At 43.1% G+C, this 22,797-nt stretch overlaps 1 protein-coding gene across 1 annotated transcript in view; it reads left to right on the forward strand.

Moving 5' to 3' along the window:
- Nucleotides 1-513: 513 nt before the first annotated feature.
- dnajc6 (DnaJ (Hsp40) homolog, subfamily C, member 6) overlaps nt 514-22,797 on the forward strand; it is a gene marked incomplete at its 5' end in the record, with an annotated part of 47,697 nt that continues 25,413 nt past the window's right edge. The window contains 2 exons of the mRNA XM_080430677.1: nt 514-748; nt 11,780-11,930. Coding sequence (XP_080286803.1) covers nt 514-748; nt 11,780-11,930 — 386 coding nt within the window. The remainder of the gene's footprint in view (nt 749-11,779; nt 11,931-22,797) is intronic.

The following is a 22,797-nucleotide window of genomic DNA, read 5'->3' on the forward strand; positions in this document are numbered from 1 at the left end:
AAATAAAGCTGACAAATGTCATCCTCCTGATGACAACACAGCTCTGCATAGCATTAGAAAATAGTATATTTGAAAATAGCCAATCTACAAGCTCACTATGCGTCCCGAGCTTGTAGATCTGCTATTTTCAAGAACTCTTGCAATAAAATGTGGAACATTTGGAATATTTTTGAAACATTCTAAAAATAAATAGTATAGACAGTGATGGCACAAGCTGCGTCGTAGTAAAATGCGGTGCTGATGATGACAATAGCGCCTCCTCCTCCTCATCGTCCCTTCCAGACCAGGGAGGGAGAGAGAGAGAGAGAGAGAGAGAGAGAGAGAGAGAGAGAGAGAGAGAGAGAGACGGCAGAACAACCACGCTAGGCCACCCGGTGGCACACAGACATTTCCCACATTGAAAACGGGACATATTCGACGTCGTTTATTATTATAGGACATGTGGATTATTACCCATCAGTAGCTGCTGTATATTTTATTCCTTTGTCTTTAATAATTTGTCTCCTTTTGGTAATGAGCTTATTGGGAGGCTATAAGAAAAAGACGAGTTACGATGGCTATGAATCTTTGCAGTTGGTCGATAGCAGCAGCGGAGACAGCAGCTTCGGTATCGGAGGAGGAGGAGGAGGGAGAGGAGGAGGAGGAGGGAGCGGTTCTTCTCTCGGAGGAGGCTCTATAGCAGCGACTCTCGGACCGAAGGCGAGCCCGGCGCTGCGAGAGGAGCACTGCAGCACCATGGACAGCTCAGGTAAACGTGCTGCGAGAGGAGCACAGTAGGCTATATAGCTCACTAGAAGCGTGCCGAGCCGAGCCGCGCCGTGCTGTGCCATGGCGTGGTCTAGTAAAAAAGGCTGTGTGGGCTACGGGCTATTAGCCTAAATGCGGAATAAAAATGTGTGCACCAATTCATGTTCCCTGTTTGTGCTTTGTGGGTGTTTGTTTCTTGTGTGTTTCATCTAGCTCTGGACGTCCCTAGCGTTAGAAGGAGTTATCCTTCAGCCTTTGCCCGCACACCGCGGGTAGCGCAGCCTCTCGTCTGTAGTAAAAAAATAAAGAATAAATTTTTGCTACTCACCAAAACAAAGACGTTTTTAAGATGTTGAAAGCCTACTTTCTTTAGTGGGGACACTCGGAGCCCTCCACCGTACGTCTAAAATACACTTTTTGGCCAGAAAAGAAAATATTCCACCGGATGGGAAAATGTTTTAGTTACTCCACTGCGCTCCCTACAGATCTTGTCAATTGAAAAATGTCATTGACCAAATCTGTAGGGGGCGCAGTGGAGTAACCATCTTTTCCACCCTTCTGGTGGAATATTTTTATTTTCTGTCCAAAAAGTGTATTTTAGACGTGAGGTGGGGGTCTCAAAGTGTTCCCACTAAAGCAAGTAGGCTTTCAACATCTTAAAACCGTATTTGTTTTGGAGAGTAGCAAAAGTGTATTTTTTATTTTTTACTACAGACGAGAGGCTGCGCTACCGGGGAGTATGTGGGCAATGGCTGAAAGTCACATAGCGTTAAGGAGAACTCTTTCTACGCTATGGACCAGAGCTATGTTTCATCATATATTGGGGCCTGTAGTCCAGCTATGAAACGTGAATACCGTCCTATCTGTTAAACCGTGACATTTTAGCATCATTAGGGATAAGACAAGGCTACCATATGGCGAACAGATAGGCTAGGCTATGCCGTAATTTGATACAGTTACCCTATCTAACCATGCTTTGTCTCTCAATCAAGGCGTTTGCATAAATTCTAGTAAAAGCTTTCTCTCCATGTTTCTCTTTCAACACCTGAAATGATGAATGAACAGTTGTAGGCAGCTGTTTTAAATTCTATCTAACAAGCAGTCAAAAATCTTGTTTTTTTTTTACTGCTTGTTAGATAGCTTTACTGAGCCCAGTTCCAACAAATTCAAATGAAAATAGATCAGGAAAAATAATATTAGGGCTAACAGCAATAGTGCTGACATTACAGTATAGTAAACATCATTTACCAGTGCATTTATGTGGTCATGACGACTAATTGGTATATTGAGAATAGAGCAGTTATGTAGGCTATTGTACAGCCTGAGAAAACAGGGAGGGTGTAGGCTATAGCTACTATGACTGGTCCCCAGGTTTTTCTCACTTATCTGTAGAGTATGGATCCTCCCCTTGTTCACTGCAGTGATCTGAAAAGTCAGCTTGCCTCTGGGGATGGACGCAAGGCAAGAAGCAATGTCAGCTCTGGATGTCATGAGAGAGAGAGAAAGAGGGAGGGAGAGAGAGAGAGAGAGAGAGAGAGAGAGAGAGAGAGAGAGAGAGAGAGAGAGAGAGGACATACACAGTGTCAGATTGTCTGTCTGGTTAGTGGACCCCTCTGGCTAGTCTTTGCAGTAGCTTATGAGTATCTGTTTCTGTCCATGTGTGTCCCTGTGTGTCCATAGATCACAACAGGCCGGATATTGAAGTTCAAAGGTTGGGGCTTTAGAAAGAGAGTGACATTTAGACACACGGCGGTCGGCGGATGATCTCTCTGTCTGCTCGTCTATTTCTATGAGTGCCTGACTGCCTGGTTTATGTTGCTGCTGTATGCTTTCTTATCTGACAGAAGCTGTGTCAGTGCCGCCCTAGCCTGTTGTTGTTAACAGGCTTGCTACCAGAGCATGCTTACTCCCACATCCATCTGGGCACAGATATGCACTCGGCAGCCAGGCAGGCACAGAGGCATGGCTAACAGGCTGACAAGCAGACATGAGCAGGGAGTCAACAGAAAGGCAAATAGATTAGTAAAGCCATGCATGGAGATAGACAGAGAGACAAATAGATAAATCATGCAGGATGTCTCGTGGACACTGGCTTATGGCAACATCACCGCCCTCAAGCTTTTTGAACTTTTGATTGCACAACTATAGTTTATAGCACGACTTGAGTTTGTGGCACCGTAATTAGATTCACATGTAGTTTGTCACAACACAATGAACACATTATTATCATTATAATAATTATTTGCAAAGGGCAAGGTGAAAAAGATCTGTTTTGGCTGAAATATATAAAATATCTTCACCACAGCACTCTCATAGTCCAAAGTGAATTTGATGGGTATCAATCACATCGTTATTATACATATTGTCACTGTCGGGAAGAAATCTTGTATATACAAAACCATTACTTTTCAGGAAATGGAATAAAGAAAACGTATGTTCCAATGGATCCCATGTAGTTATTATTTCGTCAAGATCTTGTTAATACTTTTCATTGGATAAATATTGATACAACTCACAGACAGACTTAACCACTTTCAACCTGGTGTCCCTATTTTGATCATGTCATTATAGGAAACAAATATAGTACATACATAGTAGGTCTACTAGCTCACAATACGTCACAATGTGAGCTTATAGATTGGCTATTTTCACTGCATGATACGACATGACATAAAATAATAAAACCAAAAGATAAAATATGGACAAGGTTTCTACCCGACAGCGACAATATACAGTTCATACTTAAGTTTCGATGTAATTGGATAGAAATACTTTTATTAGCAATCACGATATCAGTCTTATTATGAATCCGGGTATTTATTCGTAATTTCAGGGTGAGTACATGGTATTTGTAATTATTCAGTATTTGTTACATGGCATTTGAACACCTGGTCTCACCGAGGCCCAGTGAGCAACATTAGAGCTCCTACCAACTATGGCCCCTCATAAGCTGATTTGTATTTAAAAACGAATTAAATTCAAGTGAATAAAACTATCTAATCATTATACTGCAGCATTTCCGTATCGACCTGGGAAACGCTTAGCTCATTGCTCCCATGGCCCACGAGTTGCGAACTTTACTATCCGTAACTTCCTACTCAAGACCAAGGGAGCTCCTCTGACTGTCCCATTAGCAATATCTGTAATAAAGCAGCTTAGAGTCTGGATTGGCGGCACAGTATAGTGTTCCTGCGCAGGACACAACAAAGCATGTATAGGAGATGGTCGTGGAGTTTTGTTTGTGTGCCTCTGTTTTCATGTCTATTTGCCGATCAGTCTGTCTGTCCATCTATGTACAGTTATGTGTAATTTTCTTTCTTCATGCCATGCATCATTTTGTATCTGTGTGTGCATCTGTACCATTCACGCACAAATCCGGATATGGAAGGTGCAAGATTGGGGCTCCATAGACACAGTCAGACCACAGTCAGACACACCATTTGATCTCTCTTAGAAAAGCCAGGACTCTCTCTTTCTCTTTCGCTTTCTCTCTCTCTCACTCTCTCTCTGGTACTCACACATCAATGCTTGAGCGATGAAAAGGGTGGGAGGTAGACGTGGGAGCCGGATGGGGGGGGGGGGGGGGGGGGGGGGAGTAGGAAGAAGGGAAGCAGAGAGGAGAGCTCTTAAGGACACATTTGTTTGTCGGGCAGCTTTCTCTGTGGATGGGACTCTTTGAAGCCGTGAGTTCCTTCATCAGACTGATCCTCTTCAACTTCCTCTACACCTGCACAAGCACAGGGGAATTGTAAGAAATGACTGACCATGTCAGTTTTTCGTCAATTTCATTTTAAACGAGCGATTCTAATTGTTCTTACGTCATGCCAGCTGATACGGTATAGATAAAGGGCTTCCCAAAGTGCAATGCTGGTGTCATGGGATTGCTATAACAAAATGACATTTATGTTTTGTATCACACAATTGAAGCATGTTATTCTTCATGTGAAGTAGTTTGGGCTACAAATAGGATAGAATATTTCTGGCTATTTGACTATGTCAGGAAGTGCTATTGTGCTCTATTTTTGTGATGTCACCATGAAATCAATCAATCAATCAATTTGTAGGCCACACTTTCCCTACATTTCAAAGAAGTTACAGGAAACTTACTTACTTACACCTATAGCCCAACTTTGGGCATAGGCCACGAACAAGTGCTCTCCAGGCATCTCGGTCCTGGGCCAGTTTCTCCAGCTGCCCCATGTGTGGCCACTGGCCAGATCTCTTCACATCTGCCATCCAGGTCACACCTGCCAGGTGTTTGTTGGTCTGCCCCTCTTCCTTCTCCCTTGTGGGTTCCAGAAGAGTGTGGCCAATCCCTCCCCATAGTCCGTGAGCCAGTAGGGTTGGTTGGTACCATCTATGGGGAGTAATGCTCATAAAGATTTTTGGCCAGTTATACTATATCTAGAGTTAGAAAACATGTGATAGCATTGCACCAGTGGTAGCTACACGTATATGTGTGTCTGCTAAATGACTGTATTGTAAAAAAATATGTAATGTGTGCTGTCTTGTATTATAACACTACCAGAAAATGAGACGGGTCAATAGCCTATATGAAAATATTATTTACTGGTTTGGGATAGTGGGGATTGTGAATGCATTTGGCACAAGGGGCAAAGTGAATGTTATTATTTTCATTGATTGAATACTTTATTAACAGTTTGCAAATAGTACAGTGGTACGGGTTAGCGATTTTGCCATGTAAACAATTGCTGGTGAAAAGCTGCTGCAAATATGTAATGGTGAAATAAATGCTATTATTACTTACACACCTACATTATATTTGATTTATTGAATTTCATAATACATTTCCTTATGCAATGCTTTCACATATTTTCTAGCACTAGGGGTGCGTGTATACCTGTATACAAAAATCACAATGAGAATGATTCGCCCGGTGTTGGCCCAAATTTGGGGTCCTGGCTTACATGAACGGGGGCTGGAACCTGCTGGATAATTTATTCTTACAATTTACTCTGTCAAGAATGAATGAATGAGTTAGCGATTTTGCCAGCCGCATAGAGGTGCTTTGCATGCAAAAAAACTGCTGGTGAAACATGCACCTGCTGCAAAGGTGATATTCATGTATCTTGTGTAATGTATAGTCACTATGTTGTCACTGCCAGTAATAGAGAACACATAGTCTGAGCTATGCCCACCATTTTTCAAAAAGAGAGGGTCAATAATAAGAGAGAATCATCAGTTTGAAGTAGAATGCTTCGGTTATAGGCTAAATTTGAAATGTGTGTTTTGGCATGGGGTTATGGATGGATTGATAACACACAAGCTACCACCGCTGCAATATTATCACATATTTTATAGCACTAGGGGTGTATGTATACCTAGATGGTAAATTTGGGGTCCTAGCTTACGGACTCCATGAACTGGGGGTGGAACCTGCATGATATTCAATTTGACCCACTTACTGTAGGTCAAAAATGTATTATTTAATGAATTAACGATTCTGCAAGCCATAGAGGTGCTTTGCATGTAAACAACTGTTGTGAAAAAAGCACCTGCTGCAAAGGTGATATTCATGTATGTAATGGTAAAGTAAAAGTTATCCTATGCCACACTACATTTTGTTTATTTAATTTCATAATACGTTTCCTTAGAATCTGGTATTAAATCTTTAGATTATTTACAGTGGAAACCTTTGTGTAAAGGCCAGTCCACTCCAATGATTTGCAACGCAACTAGTTGCAAGTGCAATACTTGCAAGTACTTGCAACCATTTCCCCAAAGGCACCGGTCTGTAACTGTCAGTCTAGACCGCTGCAATGTCTTGCAACTGGTTGCAAGTTGCGACTAGTTGCATTGGTGTGGATTGGCCTCAACAGCTTTCACGAAAACAGAAGTACACCTTGTGTAATGTATAGTCAATATATGTTGCCACTGCCAGTAATAGGTGACATTTATAGAGTTGCTAATTTTAACAACTTTTCTGAAAAACATATTGTTTGAGCTATGCCCACCATTTTCCAAAGAGAGAGGGTCAATAATAATCAGTTTGAAGTGGAATGCCTCATTCGGTTCTATCTATAATTTTGAAAAGTGTGTTTTGGTATGGGGTTATGAATGGAGTGATAATAACACACAGAAAGCTACCACCGCTGCAATGCTATCACATATTTTCTACCACTAGGGGTGTATACCTTCCCAAAAATTACTATGAGAATTATTCCCCGCAGATGGTACCCATGGCCCAATTGTGGGGCTGGCTCACAGACTACCAGCGTCTTTGGAGGATTTCTTTCTCTACAGGGTGTTGTCTTGTTCGCTGCCACAGTTCCAGGTTACTGATTGTGTTTGGCCAGCGAATTCGGAGGATTCTTCTAAGGCAGGTGTTGTTGAATGCCTGGATTCTTTTCATAGTGTTAACAGTTGTTCTCCAGGTTTCTGCTCCATACAATAGAACAGGCGTCACCATGGAATTAAAGATCCTGATCTTGGTGTTTATGGGACGATCTAAGGATCCCCAGAAAATGTTCAGCTGATGGAAAGCTGCTCTTGCCTTGCCAATCCGAACTTTCACGTCGGCATCGGTCCCACCCAGTTTATCGACAATACTGCCCAGATAGGTGAAGCTTTCCACCTCCTCTAGTGCTTCACCTTCTAGTGTGATGGGGGTAACACTGTCTGTGTTTATTTTGAGGACCTTTCTCTTTCGTCTGTGAACGGCGACAGTGGCGTAACGCAGAATCGCGGGGCCTCGCGCGCGTGCATGTACGAAAAATTTCGGGTCTAATTCGGGTCTAATTTGGTCTAATTCGGGTCTAATTCGGTTCTATTTGACCAATATAATTCAACTTTTTTAATGTTTTTGCTGAAAAAATATTTGTATCAGCGCAGGCGGGGCCCCCCCTGCTGGTGGCCCCCCCCGCACCGCATCACTTGCTACCCCTCCGTTACGCCACTGAATGGCGAGGCCAAGGCGTGTTGAGTTAGCTGAGACTATGTTGGTTTCCTCTTGCATTTGTCGTTGGGTGTGGGATAGAAGGGCCAAGGTGTCCACTGAATGCCATTCCTTTTCTGTGCTGTAGATGTCTTCAGTTACAGGAAAAGTAGGGAATTAAGTGACTTAGCAAAACGTGTTCTGTCTGTTTCTTCTAACATGCTACAGCTACATTGTATTTACAATACCGTTTCAAGTGTAGCAGAAGTCCGTAAACACATGAACAAATGCCCCCAAACAGACCAGATGAACACAAAGCATCTGCATTTATGAGATGTTGTGAAAACCTCAGAGGGTTTTTTATCAACTCACTTGTGCATATACAGTAGCTTCTACTGATAGGCCTACTGCTACATGTTGAAAGCTGTACTTTGAAATGGAAAATAGAGACATTCTTTGTAAGCTCGGTTTAATTGGCGAACTGTGATCGCCATGGGCAAACACTTATTTGATTTTTGTACATTCTTTTGGATCATTTGTAGAACGATTTCACATGGTCATAACTGAAAGCAAGCTTTGATATCTGGAAAAATGCCTATCTATCACAGATACTGGACCTGTGCATCTGGAAATGAAAGTACTAAGGAGTTAGGAGTCTAGGAAATGAAATTCATAAAATGATGGTCATCTTAAATTCTCTGTTCTGTGGGAAAGACAGAAGTGGGGAAGGAAGAGTGAGCCAGTCTTGCTGATATCAGCAGCCCTGGTGTGTTTTCTCTTTGTATGATTGCTAAAGATAGTAAGACACACTGTCAATGATTTCAGTAGCTAGAAGCCACCATGTAAAAATCTTCAAGAGATGCTTAGTTTTGCTTGCTGACATAGATTCCACCAGAGAGAGAGGGAGAGAGAAATATAAATACAGTGGAACGGACACATATATCAGTCCATCACTCCATTTCTGGATTACTGGTTACCGGTAAAACACAAAAAAGGAGTCACTTCAGTTGGATGCATACATTATTTTCAGACTATGACTGTGATGGGATGCAGATGCACTTATAAACTGTATGTCTACTTTGTTTTGGACCAGGTTTATGTAGGCCCCTTGTTAGCAAATATTTATTCTCTCAGTCTACAATGAATACAAATATGAACAACCCCTCATGGATATATGATTGTTGGGTGCAACTTGCAGTAAGACATAGCTTAATTGATTAGCTGTTATTTCGAGATTATCCTTTATATCAGTGGCTCTTAAGGCAGGTACACATTGCAGGACCTTAAAGTGCTCGGGGGGTCATCTGATCGTTAAGCATAACACACTGCAGGAGTTTATTTCTTGAAATCGGCTGTCATAATATCGTTGTGGTCTTCACAACAGGATTGATCCCCGACAAGGGCTGACACACTGTAGGATAGTTCACTAGGATGCTATCTCCAGAGTCAGACCCAATACATACATTTGAGTTTATTCCAATTCATTTTAATCGACGTATCCCGTGATATGCCTCTCTCCCTCTCCCCCCTCTCTCGCTCTTTCTCTCTCTCTCTCTCTCTCCCTCTCTCTCTCTCTCTCCCTCTCTCGCAGTCAAGTGCGCAGAAGCCGTCAGTAACAGCGTTGCCATGTCCGCTTATTATAAGCGACTTTGGGCTTGTTTTTCTGTAGAGTTGCTTGTAAATATTGGTTGTTGCGGGGTGCATTTTTTGGGCTTATTTGTGTAGTTGCTTATTTGGCCTTGTTTCCTAATGTTGTTTAAACCAGTGGTTTAAACAACACATAATATGTATTTGTCCGCAGACCCCCCTTCTGTAAATATGTTGTGCCATCACTGACCCCCATACAAGATTTGTGTGGATTTGGAAAATATTCCACAATCTTCTCAAGATTTTTATTTGAAAATAGCTGCGACGCGTTGTGAGCTTGTAGATCGGCTATTTTCAAATATCCAATGTATTTGTAAATAGGTTTAAAGTGCTCAAGTGGCCTTTTCTTGGGCTTGTTTTCATAGACCTGGTTGCTTATTTCTCTCGCAACATCTGGCAACGCTGTTCATAACAGCGTGCACATGCTGCACACTCTCTCACACACACACACACACACACACACACACACACACAGAGCTCGCTCTTGCTCTCACTCTCTGTCTGTCTGTCTCTCTCTCTCTCTCTCTCTCTGTACAATTCCTCTAAAATAAACAGCCCACCACCAGGCTCGCTCACTCTCTCATTTTGTTTTATAATGTTAACTTAATACAGGACTGGACGGTAATATTGCGGTAGGGACTGTTTGTTGTGGTCAGATCCAGCGACGCTCCCCTGGCCACGGTGGCTGTAATGTGCTCTCATTGGCTGTAGCGTGGATCTCCTCGCAGACCCTTTCATAATGTATGATACTGTCCGATCTCCTGTCTGGGACAGAGCTGAATATCTAACATGGTAGTTATCTGAAAACGGTCGGAAAGCCGTCGCAGAGCGGATAATCGCGGCCACATCGTCTCGCGGAACCTTTCACACAGAGCGAGCATTATCTCGCAGATCAAAGGCCGATCTGCGTCAGATCGGGAGGTTTTGTCGGCGAGCGCCAAAAAATGTCGCCGACAGCAATCTCGGACCCAATCTCCTGCAGTGTGTACGGGCCCTTAATCACATGAACCCTAGAGTTCCTGTTCTTGGCATGTCATAACAAAAATATAATAAGTAGCAGATCTACAATCTCACAGCACGTTCCAACCAGATGTATTGTGAGCATGTAGATTGTCTAGTTTTGGCAAAGACACTTTGTGTAGAGGGGAAAAAGAAGGGGACCAAGTATAGACCCCTGGGAGACTCCGATCAATGAAGTACATATAGGGTTTAAGTGGTTATGTCTGGCCCCAGACACCCAGGATACTGCTGGTTTTCATTCTAGCCATGTTAGAATAGAAAACCTAGCAGTATTCTTGGTTCCCAAGACCTAAACTGAAAGTCAGCACTTTAGAGACCATGTTGGGTTTCTTAAAATAGGGGTGAAGACTGAAAATGCATGGTGGGTGGGATTGATCTCTTCTTCACAGTACGACTAGTGTGTTTAATGAGCCTACTGTAGGTTTGTACCTGAAAAACACAATTTCTCAGCAGAACCACTGCCATAGTCCAAAAGTGGTTGCAACATGCCAGGTTTGTCATTTGTGCAGGATAGTTAGCAGGCACTGTAGTGTTTTGCCACATATAGGTGGAGGGTGGAGAGAGAGAGAGAGAGAGAGAGAGAGAGAGAGAGAGAGAGAGAGAGAGAGAGAGAGAGAGAGACAGATTTCTTAGATCACCAGAAGGTTGCTGACTCAGATATGACACTTGGACCTGCTCTAATACTCGAGAGCTAGCCTAAACAGACTAGCCCACAGCTCAGTGCAGAGGGTGTTTATTATTGCATGCTTGTGTTGTCTCAGTATCCTTGTCCATCAGTGCATCACAACTGCCATGTTACCTCGGTGAACCCACACGCCCATTCCATGGGACCTGTTGTCACAGGAAAATCTAATAACACAGAATTCACCTTTTTGTACTTGAATCACCCCACGATGACATGGATTGAACAGCCGCTGTCTCACCTCCAAAATACACATCGACACCATACAATAGTGTGGATTTGTCTAGTAAAAAAGAGCCCCCCCCCCACTGTGCACTTAATGGTTGGTCAGGGAGCCTGTTCTGCAGGGAGGGGATCAGGGGGGGGTCTGTCAGGTGACAGTCGTCTGGTTGACCCTGGACCCTGGTTTACACAGACCCTGGTTTGTGTAAACCAGGGTTTAACAAACCTTACCATGCTAAGGACCGCCAAATAGCCATAGCCTCTGGCCACGGGCTACTACATTGAAATGGCAAAAAAAGGAAATGTACTATATACGTATACATATATGCCCCCTCGACACCCCATGGCGGCCACAAACTCCTGTGGTATTTACCCACAGGAGTTTGGGAGCGACAGGGAACAATTCCAAAAAAGGGACTATGTGGACATATGAGGTTTCATGCAGCAGTAACGTCATGTCTGTTTCACGATGCTGCACACTGCCATCTGTCTCTGTGTGTGCATCCTCAATGTGTGTCTCTCTGCATGTTTCTTTTCCCCCTCCGCTGAAACTTGATTGGCTAAAGGTCCTCCGTCTCCAGATATGGACGCCAACTATGGTGGAGGGCTGTTGGACATGGTGAAGGGAGGAGCAGGGAAGTTCTTCAGTAACTTCAAGGACAACCTGAAGGACACACTGAAGGACACGTCCACCAAGGTCATGCATCAGGTCGCCACGTAAGTTGACCTCCTCATACCAGATGTAGAGTCATTGCTATGCACTGTTCTTCCAAGTACTTCTTGGTATACTTTGGTATGTCTATGTTTTATTCTAACTCTGGCGAGTTTTAATGCATTCTTGAATGCAAGCCCACCTGAAAATAGTCAACAGAGCAATTATGTGTACAGTATATGCCCTCTTTGATGTTAGTGTTGATTGTTATGTGCTGTTGGATTGTTTCATTTATTATCATTATTATATTTACATATGGCGCCTAAGGACTCCCCTGAAAAGGAGATGATGCATCTCAAGGAATTTATCCTCTAATTAAAAATGTAAATAAATACATTATAATGCATATTAGGTCATTAACATAATCAGTGTACTCAGAAAGCTGTTAACAATAACTAGTACTTATAATAGTAAATAATATAGGGGTAATTACAGTATATAGGATCACTGGTCCGTCATGGTCATGCAGGTCATAATAACTTCAGCTGCACTTAAGAGATAAACTGAAGCTGGACTTATTGAAGATCCTTTGTGTTTTTCTAAACACTGATGGTTGACCAATTTAACTTCACTACAGACCTAGCAAAAGAAGAGGCCGCTCCTCATCAGGCTGGGTGGCCTACCCAGGGCTGTGTCAGTTGTGGGTTGCAGCTGGCAGGAAGCTGCAGGGGGAAATGGGGTGTTTCTATGACCTATGGTTCAGCTTTTCACATCTGTGAAAGCGCTTTTGGAGGTACACTTTGTATGACCCTCAACATGCAGTCAATGTGGGGTTGACTGGATGTTGCGTTCATGATATATTGTGTTTCTTGTAAGTAATAGGCCTTGTCAAATGCTTCACAAGACAATTCGTTTCCAATTTGGTGAAGAAAATCTAGTTTATGCAAGAAGCAGTGACATTTCTAGCATTTGTGGCAGCCCCTATGAGTTTAAACGAAATCACCGCTTGGCTCTGCGTTGTGTAGATGCCGCTCAATGTGTGTTTCAAATGTGGGGTCGATCGGACGCTGCAGTGTTCATGATCTTTGCCTTTCTTTTTGTAAAATGGGTCCCTCCGCAATCTTTGGAGGGCAATCATAGCCAATTGGAATGGAAAATGGAAATCTGAATCATACATGTTCATCACATGACTCCAGAAATTATGTGTACCGATTTGTGTGAATTTTTGACAAAATTGCAGGAGTAGTGGCAAAAAGGGTGTTTTGAATAAAATAACAATTGGCTGAAAATGTAGTTAGGCTGTAGCCTATATGGGAATAATCCAAGGAATCCAGCGATTTTTTGTTTATTCTATGACCTAAAGTGCAAGAGTTATAGACCAACATGTAAAGTGACCTGGTACAGCGCCACCATGCAGCTGATTTGAAAAATGTGGAGTGTCTTCCTTGGCCTACTGGGAGTGTACATGTATAGTTTCACACCAACACAGACACACACACGGACGGGGGCAAAAACATAGTATTTACCTGTCGGCGAAGACAATTAATAAACCCACACTTAAATAAAAATATACATTTTCTCTTTGTGTTTTGGCCAAGAACAGATTTAACCTTATCGTGCAGTTAGAGCTTTGTGCCTCAGTGTATTTGTTCTGCTGGCTGTCTAAACGAATCGTTACTAGGAAATTGTATTTCATGCATCGAGACTTTAGTATCACAAAATATTATAGATAATAAAACACACACGCACGCACGCACGCACGCACGCACGCACGCACGCACGCACGCACTTGAATGAATGAATGAATGAATGATTTTTATTTCGAACATCATTAATAAAAGACAAATAGAATGCAAAACTGTAGAAAAAAAAACAACAACGATGTCCGAAAAGGAGTAGGATGAAGTCTAAAACTTATAAACTCCTACCCCCTTTTTCACTAGCAGTTTTCACATTTTTTGAAAAAAATAAATGTATTCACACCTAAACATCTCCACTGCATGTTAAAAAGAAAATATAAAAATAGAACAATAAAAAATAACCGCAGTAATACTACTAGTAGTACTTCAAAACACACTTCTTGCTACTCCTACAGGTTTTGTCCAAAACTCAAACAAATTGCTATACATGATCTCTGGAGTCATGTGATAAATGTACAGTATGGTGTGATGTACAATATGATAATGTATCATGCACATTTTTCAGATTCCATAACAATATCATCCTTAAAGCCACACTGCTAGTGATATCTTTATTCACTTCTTTATATATTCATTGAGATCGAACACTAACATTGATTAATGAGGACATCATTAATCATTGTACAGTTGTACAGCAAGCACAGTATTTCTAGTTTAGAAAAACTAGAAATACTGCATTAGAATCATAGTATATTGTAGTAAATGAAGACTTTGAAGGAATTTTGTGAGGTTACAGTGACCTTGACCCTTGACCTTAAACCACCTACTTCTAGTCAGTGTGGCAAATACCAGGCATTCCTGAAATACCACACTCCCAGATGTACTGACGTACGTACGAACGCACGGTCGTACAGATGTACGGACGGATCGACGGACGGACAACCTGAAAACTCGCTGGCAGATGCAAAAAAAAAGTGCTGTGATCCAGAAGAGGAAAAAGGAGTAGGAGTGAAAGCAGAGAGTTAGGAAGGAAGGGGGAGGGTGGGGTGGCGTGGGGGGGGTAGGGGGGGGCGTGGTACGGCTGGGTCCTGACAGGACGTCTGGACACAAAACACCGGCATTACAAAGAGGCTTCTGTACTGTGTCAGAGAGATTGTGAAACGCCGAATGGCTTGAAATGCTTCGTTGCGTGCAGTGTCGTGCACTGAAAATAGTCGATCTGTAAGCTCACGACACGTTGCGCCGCTGTGGTGCGTTTTGGGTTTGTAGATCGGCTGTTTTCGCTGAGCGACACCGGCACACAATGAAGTATAAATCCAGCTTGACATACTGTACATAGGCATGCACAGAAGCATTTACTGTCAGTCCGACACACACACACACACACACACACACACACACACACACACACACACACACACACACACACACACACACACACACACACACACACACACACACACACACACCCGCAAAGTCACACACAGTTCACACACAGTTCACACACACATGCAAAGTCACAAACACACACATGCATGCCTATGCTGCCTCGCTACATTGACTCAGCATGTTTGATCATGCTATTTGTCTGCCAGGTCAAAAACCCTCCTCTCCTCCTCTGCCTCATTCAACCTCTTCCTCTTCTCCTCTCCTCTCCTCTCCTCTCCTCTCCTCTCCTCTCCTCTCCTCTCCTCTCCTCTCCTCTCCTCTCCTCTCCTCTCCTCTCCTCTCCTCTCCCTCACCCTCTTGTTGTTTTCTGTCCTTCTCTCCTCCCCTGGCTGAATTATTCATGGCAGACCATTGTGCCAAATAGCCAGTGTACTGCTGATACTGAAGGATTCATTTCACTAGGGCCTGTGTGTATGTGTGTGTGTGTGTGTGTGTGTGTGTGTGTGTGTGTGTGTGTGTGTGTGTGTGTGTGTGTGTGTGTGTGTGTGTGTGTGTGTGTGTGTGTGCACGAACGTGATATGAATGTGTTATGTGTGCAAGTGTGGGTGATGTTGTGATGTGTATGTGTGTTTACGTGATGCGCGGGTGTGTGTGTGTGTGTGTGTGTGTGTGTGTGTGTGTGTGTGTGTGTGTGTGTGTGTGTGTGTGTGTGTGTGTGTGTGTGTGTGTGTGTGTGTGTGTGTGTGTGTGTGTGTGTGTGTGTGTGTTTATGTCTGTGCGTGTTACTCACTACAGCTACAGTGATACTGTAGCTAGCTGAGCTGCTCAGCAAACTAGGGTGCCACGTTACGCTGTATGCCTAGCATATAGAGTAACAAGAAACATGGCACACTTGAATGAATTGCAGAAGTCAGGACAGTATGTGTGCATCTTCACTGAGAACGATCAAAGAAAGAAATCTTACTGTGAAATGTTGTTATTTTAGTTATTTTAACTCTCAAAGTGTAGGCCTATTATTATACAAGGCAAACATAAATTCTATTTGGAAAGTTGGTCTAAAAGTAGTGACAGTTAATGAGGTTTGAGAGGCTGCAGTGTGTACAATTTGGCTGATAGGTGACTCCTCCTGTGAAGTTAATTATTGTATCAATAAAGTGGATTTCGTTCTAAAAGGAGCTAGCTAAACAGGTTGCAATGTGCATAATTATTTTGGAAGGGGTGGGGGGTAGAGAAAGTAATAACCAGTAACTAAACTAATTACTATTGATACCAAGTCATATGTAAACTAATATTATTACTTTTCAATGGAGCAAGTACAGAGTAACTTCCTGAGTAACCTGCCCAACATGTTTGGAACATTTTTAACTTAGATTTTCCTTTTTAACACAAAGCTTCGCTTCTGGGGGTCCCTGGCACAAACCTTTTCAAATGGGGCTCCGCGGCCAAATACATATCCTTTTTGGGGTCCTTGACATGAAAAAGTTTGAGAACCACTGAAACATCTAGACAATGAATACATTTTGATGGAAGTTGAACTGAATAAAGCATTAAATGGACTGTCTCTTCAACTGGCGACATCTGGACTGCTAAATAAAAGCTTTCTGGGATCAATGAGTGGAGTTTCCAGCGTGCCTATTTAGTTGCATGCCGCCATTGCGCACTGAAAATAGCTGATATACAAGCTAACAGCTCTTCGCAAGCACTATGTGTTGTGAGCTTGTAGATCAGCTCTTTCCGGTGTTTGACATGGTGTGCAACCAAGTATATACCGGACATAAGAAAGTTATAAAAGAAACTATATAGCTCCTTATTCCTTGGGGGGGGGGGGTATACTTGAGTCCTGAACAACAATGGGTTGCGACCGAAAGTGGGATCGCGAGAACGTCCCGTTGGGGAATCAAGAAACAAACAAAAAAAGAAAATCCAAAGAAATACAGAATCCAAAAATGTTCCCTCATAATATGGGGTCGTGGTATAAAAAAGTTTGAGAATCCCTGTCATAGTCAGGGGCGTAGCACCAAATTCTGGGCCCTGGGGACAAAGATTCACTGTGGGCCCCCCTATGATTTTTTTTCTTTAAAAAAGAGCAAAAAAATACTTTTTTTTTGGGGGGGGCCATACATGGCCATAAAAGGGACACCGACAGACAGACAGACAGACTGACAGCACTTTGCAGAACCACCCTGTGTACTTTATCCCTCTCCATACAGTATGTAGATGATATCTTCTATCAGTCTAGAATAGGGTCTGTGTGTATGTGTGTGTGTGTGCATGCGTGTGTATGTAAATAAAAATGACTCGCTCCCAAACACAACTCCTGTTCATTTCCCTCTGATGCTTTGGTCAGTATTGGAGGCAGAACTGGCACTGAACGATTTAAAACAGTGTGTGCTCGTTTGTTTACCTGACTGAAGAGAAATTTGCAGTTGGGCCAATGTGGTCACAGTGTGCAACAATGTGTGCCTCTGTGTTCAACAAACACAAGCCTGTGTGACAGGACCTGGAACGCTGTGTCCTTCACACAGTGCTTCCCAAACAATGGGACTCAGGACCCATTTTTATGGGTCGTGACTCAGTAAATATCCCTATTTTCACTATATTTGAAGTAGGGCTTAAATGGTTAATTCATCAATGTATTATTTTAAGTTTAGGTCCCGGGGAGACACCAAATGTATGTTTTGGGTCTTGAGCTGAAAGGATTGGGAACCCCTGCCTTAAACTAAAAATCCTCTGTGTTCATTTAACTGAGAAATGACCTGTAACAGACCCTTGAACCGTGAACTGGTCCATTTGGTTACATTCACACATACACTCTCAGAGTTACAAATGGATCATTTAAAACTGAGGTGTAGCCTTCCTCGCTTTCTCACATTTCTCTTTGTTTCACCTCTCTCAGTCGCTCTATTCTCTCTTTCCTCCTTTCAAATTCAGAAATTTGACAACCTAGTAATTGTTAGTGGGTTGGATATTTCAGCAAATATGCAATCCAGCGAGCCGTTTTCATTTGCCTCCCTTGCATAGGCCCACGTCAGGTTCATATAGGGACTTCATTTTACTGTAATAACCCTTACCTACCAGGTAGAGGAAGTTGCATTGTATCGTCGATAATCTGTGTATTGAGAAATATTCCACTTAGGGTAGAACGCTATGTTCATCACTGCCGCTTTTTACCCAGCTCTCCAATCACAGTGGAGGAGGGGCGGGACAAACACCACAAAAGACAAACTGTCTATGGCCGCGTTTCCCAAAGAGATGCTGCGTAGAGATGCTGCGTAGGTCCTACAAAGGGTCTACGTGCGTCCACACAGGCTGCGCAGTACCTTAGCAGGCACGTAAGAGCCGGGTTTTCCTAAAGCGATTTCAGGTCATGCGTAGCCTACGCAGCTTGCGTAAGAGCCTACTGCACAGCTGGGACCCGGCCAAACCTACGCTCTACCCTTATTAGTAGCAGCTGGTTGTGCGCTACGTGCTATCTAAAACTGGCTTCAGGAAACACCATCGTCGTAGGTTCTCAAGAGCACGGCGTTACGTGTCTACGCACGTAGCCTACTCCTGGGAGAGGCTGTAGCCCTAGTGCTGTCCTACGGGCGCTCGTAACACCCTTCGTAGCGAAATAGATCTATGAAAAGACCGACCCCACACACACACACACACACACACACACACACACACACACACATATATAATGTATATATATATATATATATATATATATATATATATATTTCGGCCGGGCCGGCGTGTAACGTGCGACGCCTACCCCAAAAAACAGACATACAAGCTATCAACGCACTACGACATGGCGTGTTGACAGCTTGCAGATCTGTTCTTTTGGGTAGGGCGAGCGGCTGCGCTGCTTTGTCCTCTATGCATGAACCCGAAGATACAAATTGTACTCTCACAGATGATCTCTGATCTGATCATCTGATAAAAATATTAAGCAAGTCTGTTAAAAATATTAAGCAAGCCAAGTTAACTAAAGGTAGATAAATGATGCTGAGCTAAACATGAAATGGATGAAAGTCCCCAGTTCCTCTCACAAAGTTACAGCTGTTGCCATGTTTATGAATGTTTAAAAAATCTTTTGAAAATAGCTCACAACGCGTCACAAGCTTGTAGATCTGCTATTTTCAAAAGATTAGAATACATATTAAACTTGGGAAATGGGACATTCTGCATACTTTTACTTTTGGTATTTTAAGTATATTTAATTTACTTGCATAATGGGGACACTTTAGTGTTTTATTTACCTTGCAGATGTCACCTTACCGCTGTGATTTAATTCATAAATATATTATTCAAACGTTGTATTTGGAGTGGACTGCTTCAGGACATCTGACAGTGGGCTTTGTCACCTACAGCAGGGGTTTTCAACTGATTTTGACCCAGGGACCACCATCCTGACTAAGAGCAACCTGGGGACCACCACTATTGTGCGTGGTGGTCCATTATAGACCCACCCCATATATATATATATATATATATATATATATATATATATATATATATATATATATATGTCACCGGGTGAATGGAGATCCAGGGTGATTGAAGACAGAGCGCTCGTTTTTAGGCACGGGGCTCCTTCGGGGCGAGGCGGGGCTTTTCGAGACAGGGTTTATTAGCGAGGCTCGTGAGGAGGAGGAGGAGGACGGCGCTGCGATGCGGGGGGTTATTACGCGAGGCTCGCGAGGAAGAGGAGCCTCCTCCTCCTCCTCCTCCTCGCGTTTTAAACCGTCCCGTCCTCTCCTTCTCTCCTTCTCCTCCTCCGAGGAGGAGGAGAAGGAGAGCGCGGAGAGGCGGGGCTTTGATGCGCCGACGGAGAGTGGAGACCTGTCTTTTGTTGTTCCCCCCCACATAGCAACCATAATATCTATGAGGGGAACGCTGAACACGCGTTCACACGCACACGCTTGTCCATGACGGAGGCGCGCCGATTTAGTGGAGCTTGAGGCCGAGGAAGTGCGCCCTCGCGCCTCCGGGCGCGAGTGCCCGCACTGACCGGCCGACGCTCCACTAGTCGACTCAGCGCCGTTTGATTTGTAAACCGATAGGGACAGAATAGTTCTTTTCATGGATCACTGTGTGCGTGTGTGTGTGTGTGTGTGTGTGTGTGTGTGTGTGTGTGTGTGTGTGTGTGTGTGTGTGTGTGTGTGTGTGTGTGTGTGTGTGTGTGTGTGTGTGTGTGTGTGTGTGTGTGTGTGTGTCAGGGAGAAACTAAAACAAAAGCCAGCAGAACACAATAAAAGTATCTTAACAGTCCATTGAAAGCATGAGCGCGTGTGCGTGCGCGCGCATGTGTGTGTGTGTGTGTGACTGTGTGTGTGTGTGGGTGGTCGCGGCCATATGTGCTTGTGCACAAGCCTGGCTTGTGGCTCCCTCTAGTGTTTCTTCTACAGAATTGCTGGGTGGGTAAAAACGAGCGAGCCTTCTTCAATCACCCTGGTTCTCCATTCACCCTGTAACATATATATATATACATATATATATATATATATACACATATACATATACATATATATATATACATATACATATACATATACATATATATATATATATATATATATATATATATATATATATATATATATATACATATACACATATACATATACACATATACATATATATACATATACATACATATACATATATATACATATACATATATATATATATATATATATATATATATATATATATATATATATATATATAAACCTAGAACACACCACTGTGTGTGTGTGTGTGTGTGTGTGTGTGTGTGTGTGTGTGGGGGGGGGGGTATTTTTATGATCCATTTCACTGTATATATTAGCAAAGGGTGTTTAAACTGCTGTGTAGCGTAGGACAGCACTACGTAGTTTACGTAGGCTTCGTCCAGGAGGCCTTACGTGCGTGCTGTTTCGCGAATTTAGTTTAGCAGACACGTAACGCCATGCACTTGAGAACCTACGACGATGGTGTTTCCTGAAGCCAGTTTAGATAGCACGTAAGGCACAACCAGCTGCTACTAATGAAGATAGTGCGTAGCGGGGTTGCTACTGCGCAGCTGCGTGGAGGTGCTTACACAACTTCTAGGCTACGCACGACCTGAAATCGCTTTGGGAAACCCGGCCAATGAAATTTTCATCTGTCTCTGACAGTTTGTAAACAACGTGTAGCCTACGGTATGACTGCGTATTGCAATAGTCATTATAAGGTACCACAATACAGATCCATTTGGTTACATCTGTAGCCTATACTCGCAAATGAACATTGAGGATTTCTGGTCGCTAATTACACCAAAAGTAGTGACCTACTTAGAGTAAGTCTGTGAATCCACAGCACTCGCTGTTTGGCAATTATCAGCACCATCAGGAGCAGAAATCCCAACCAGATGGTTTGTCTGGTGAACAGGCTAGTTTCCTTTTTTTTTTACTGGCACTTGATCAGATTATTCTTGATGCAAATTAAAACAGCAACCCTACCTTCTGCAAAACGGAAGGTAGGGTCTGGTGGTCCCATAGACAATCACGCTGGGGCCCTTTGATTTATATTTATGTGATACTCTGACTGATCAACTGGTTGATGTGCTTTGCCTTTATCATCTAATTATAAATTATCTCTGCATGTGAGTGTGCAAATCTGTCCCCCGTATACAGTATATCGAGATCCGAGTGACCGATCGACTTAAAACTCGCCGTGCATATCGCCCTGTACCCGAGGGAGTGTGGTACCCGGTGTAAAGACAGTCAGATTGGCAGTTGTCCAGAACCACTGATTCGACCAATATGCCCATATATGCCCATATATGGACATTTATGGCGATCCGGTTGTCCAGAACCAAAACCTCTGCGTGCGTGTATGTATCTCAAGAACCATCCGACCGATTGACTCCAGTATTAGAATATTACACTCAAGAAATATGACTGTAGAGGCACCTTCAGCTAATAACTTTTAAAACATAATTATCTTTCTTGAATATCTTAAAAAATCTTAAAAATCAGATACAATTTTAAAAGCAGTAAAAATGGGACCTTTAAAGGAAATGATTCCACATGAATCAGCATGATTGCGATGAAATGAGCAATGAGCATTGGGGTTAAATTAATCAGAATTATTCTGATGCATCACTTTACCGTGGCCCTGGTAACCCAGAGGACTAAAATGAATGCACTTATGCACACACACACACGCACGCACGCACGCACGCACGCACGCACGCACGCACGCACGCACGCACGCACGCACGCACGCACGCACGCACGCACGCACGCACGCACGCACGCACGCACGCACGCACACACACACACACACACACACACACACACACACACACACACACACACACACACACACACACACACACACACACACACACACAAGCGCGTGCACACGTGCATCCATCCATCCATGCACAAACACAGCAGCCCAGGTGCATTTTTCCTGTGGAGAAATAAATATTAGGGTCATGAAAGCCATTTAAGGCTAGATTACATGAGCAACATTGAATATATTCTCTAAATGAGATTCATGTGACATGCATGTGTGCGCACGTACATACAGTACACACACACACATTTTTGCGGACAATTACACACAGGCACACACCGAACACAAACAGCATAGTAACAGTGGAACTGGGTTAGATCCCTATGGCCACATTACATTTCGGCTCGCGCCATCTTTCCTCCCAGAACAGTTTGTAGCCTTTTTTTTTTTTTAAAGACACATTTTTCATTATAATGCAGTTTGTGCTTGTTTCCCAATCAAGCACTTCAACCGTTTTCATTTAGGAGTCTTGTAAGCCACTGGTTCTCAACGTCGAGTCTGGGGACCACCAGTGGTCCAAATGGACCCTTTTCGGTCTGTAACTCAGAGATTACAAATGGAAACTCCCATTTACTACAAAACATGT

Source organism: Gymnoscopelus braueri, assembly GCF_963280865.1.
Source record: "Gymnoscopelus braueri genome assembly, chromosome: 6".
NCBI classification, from domain to species: Eukaryota; Metazoa; Chordata; class Actinopteri; order Myctophiformes; family Myctophidae; genus Gymnoscopelus; species Gymnoscopelus braueri.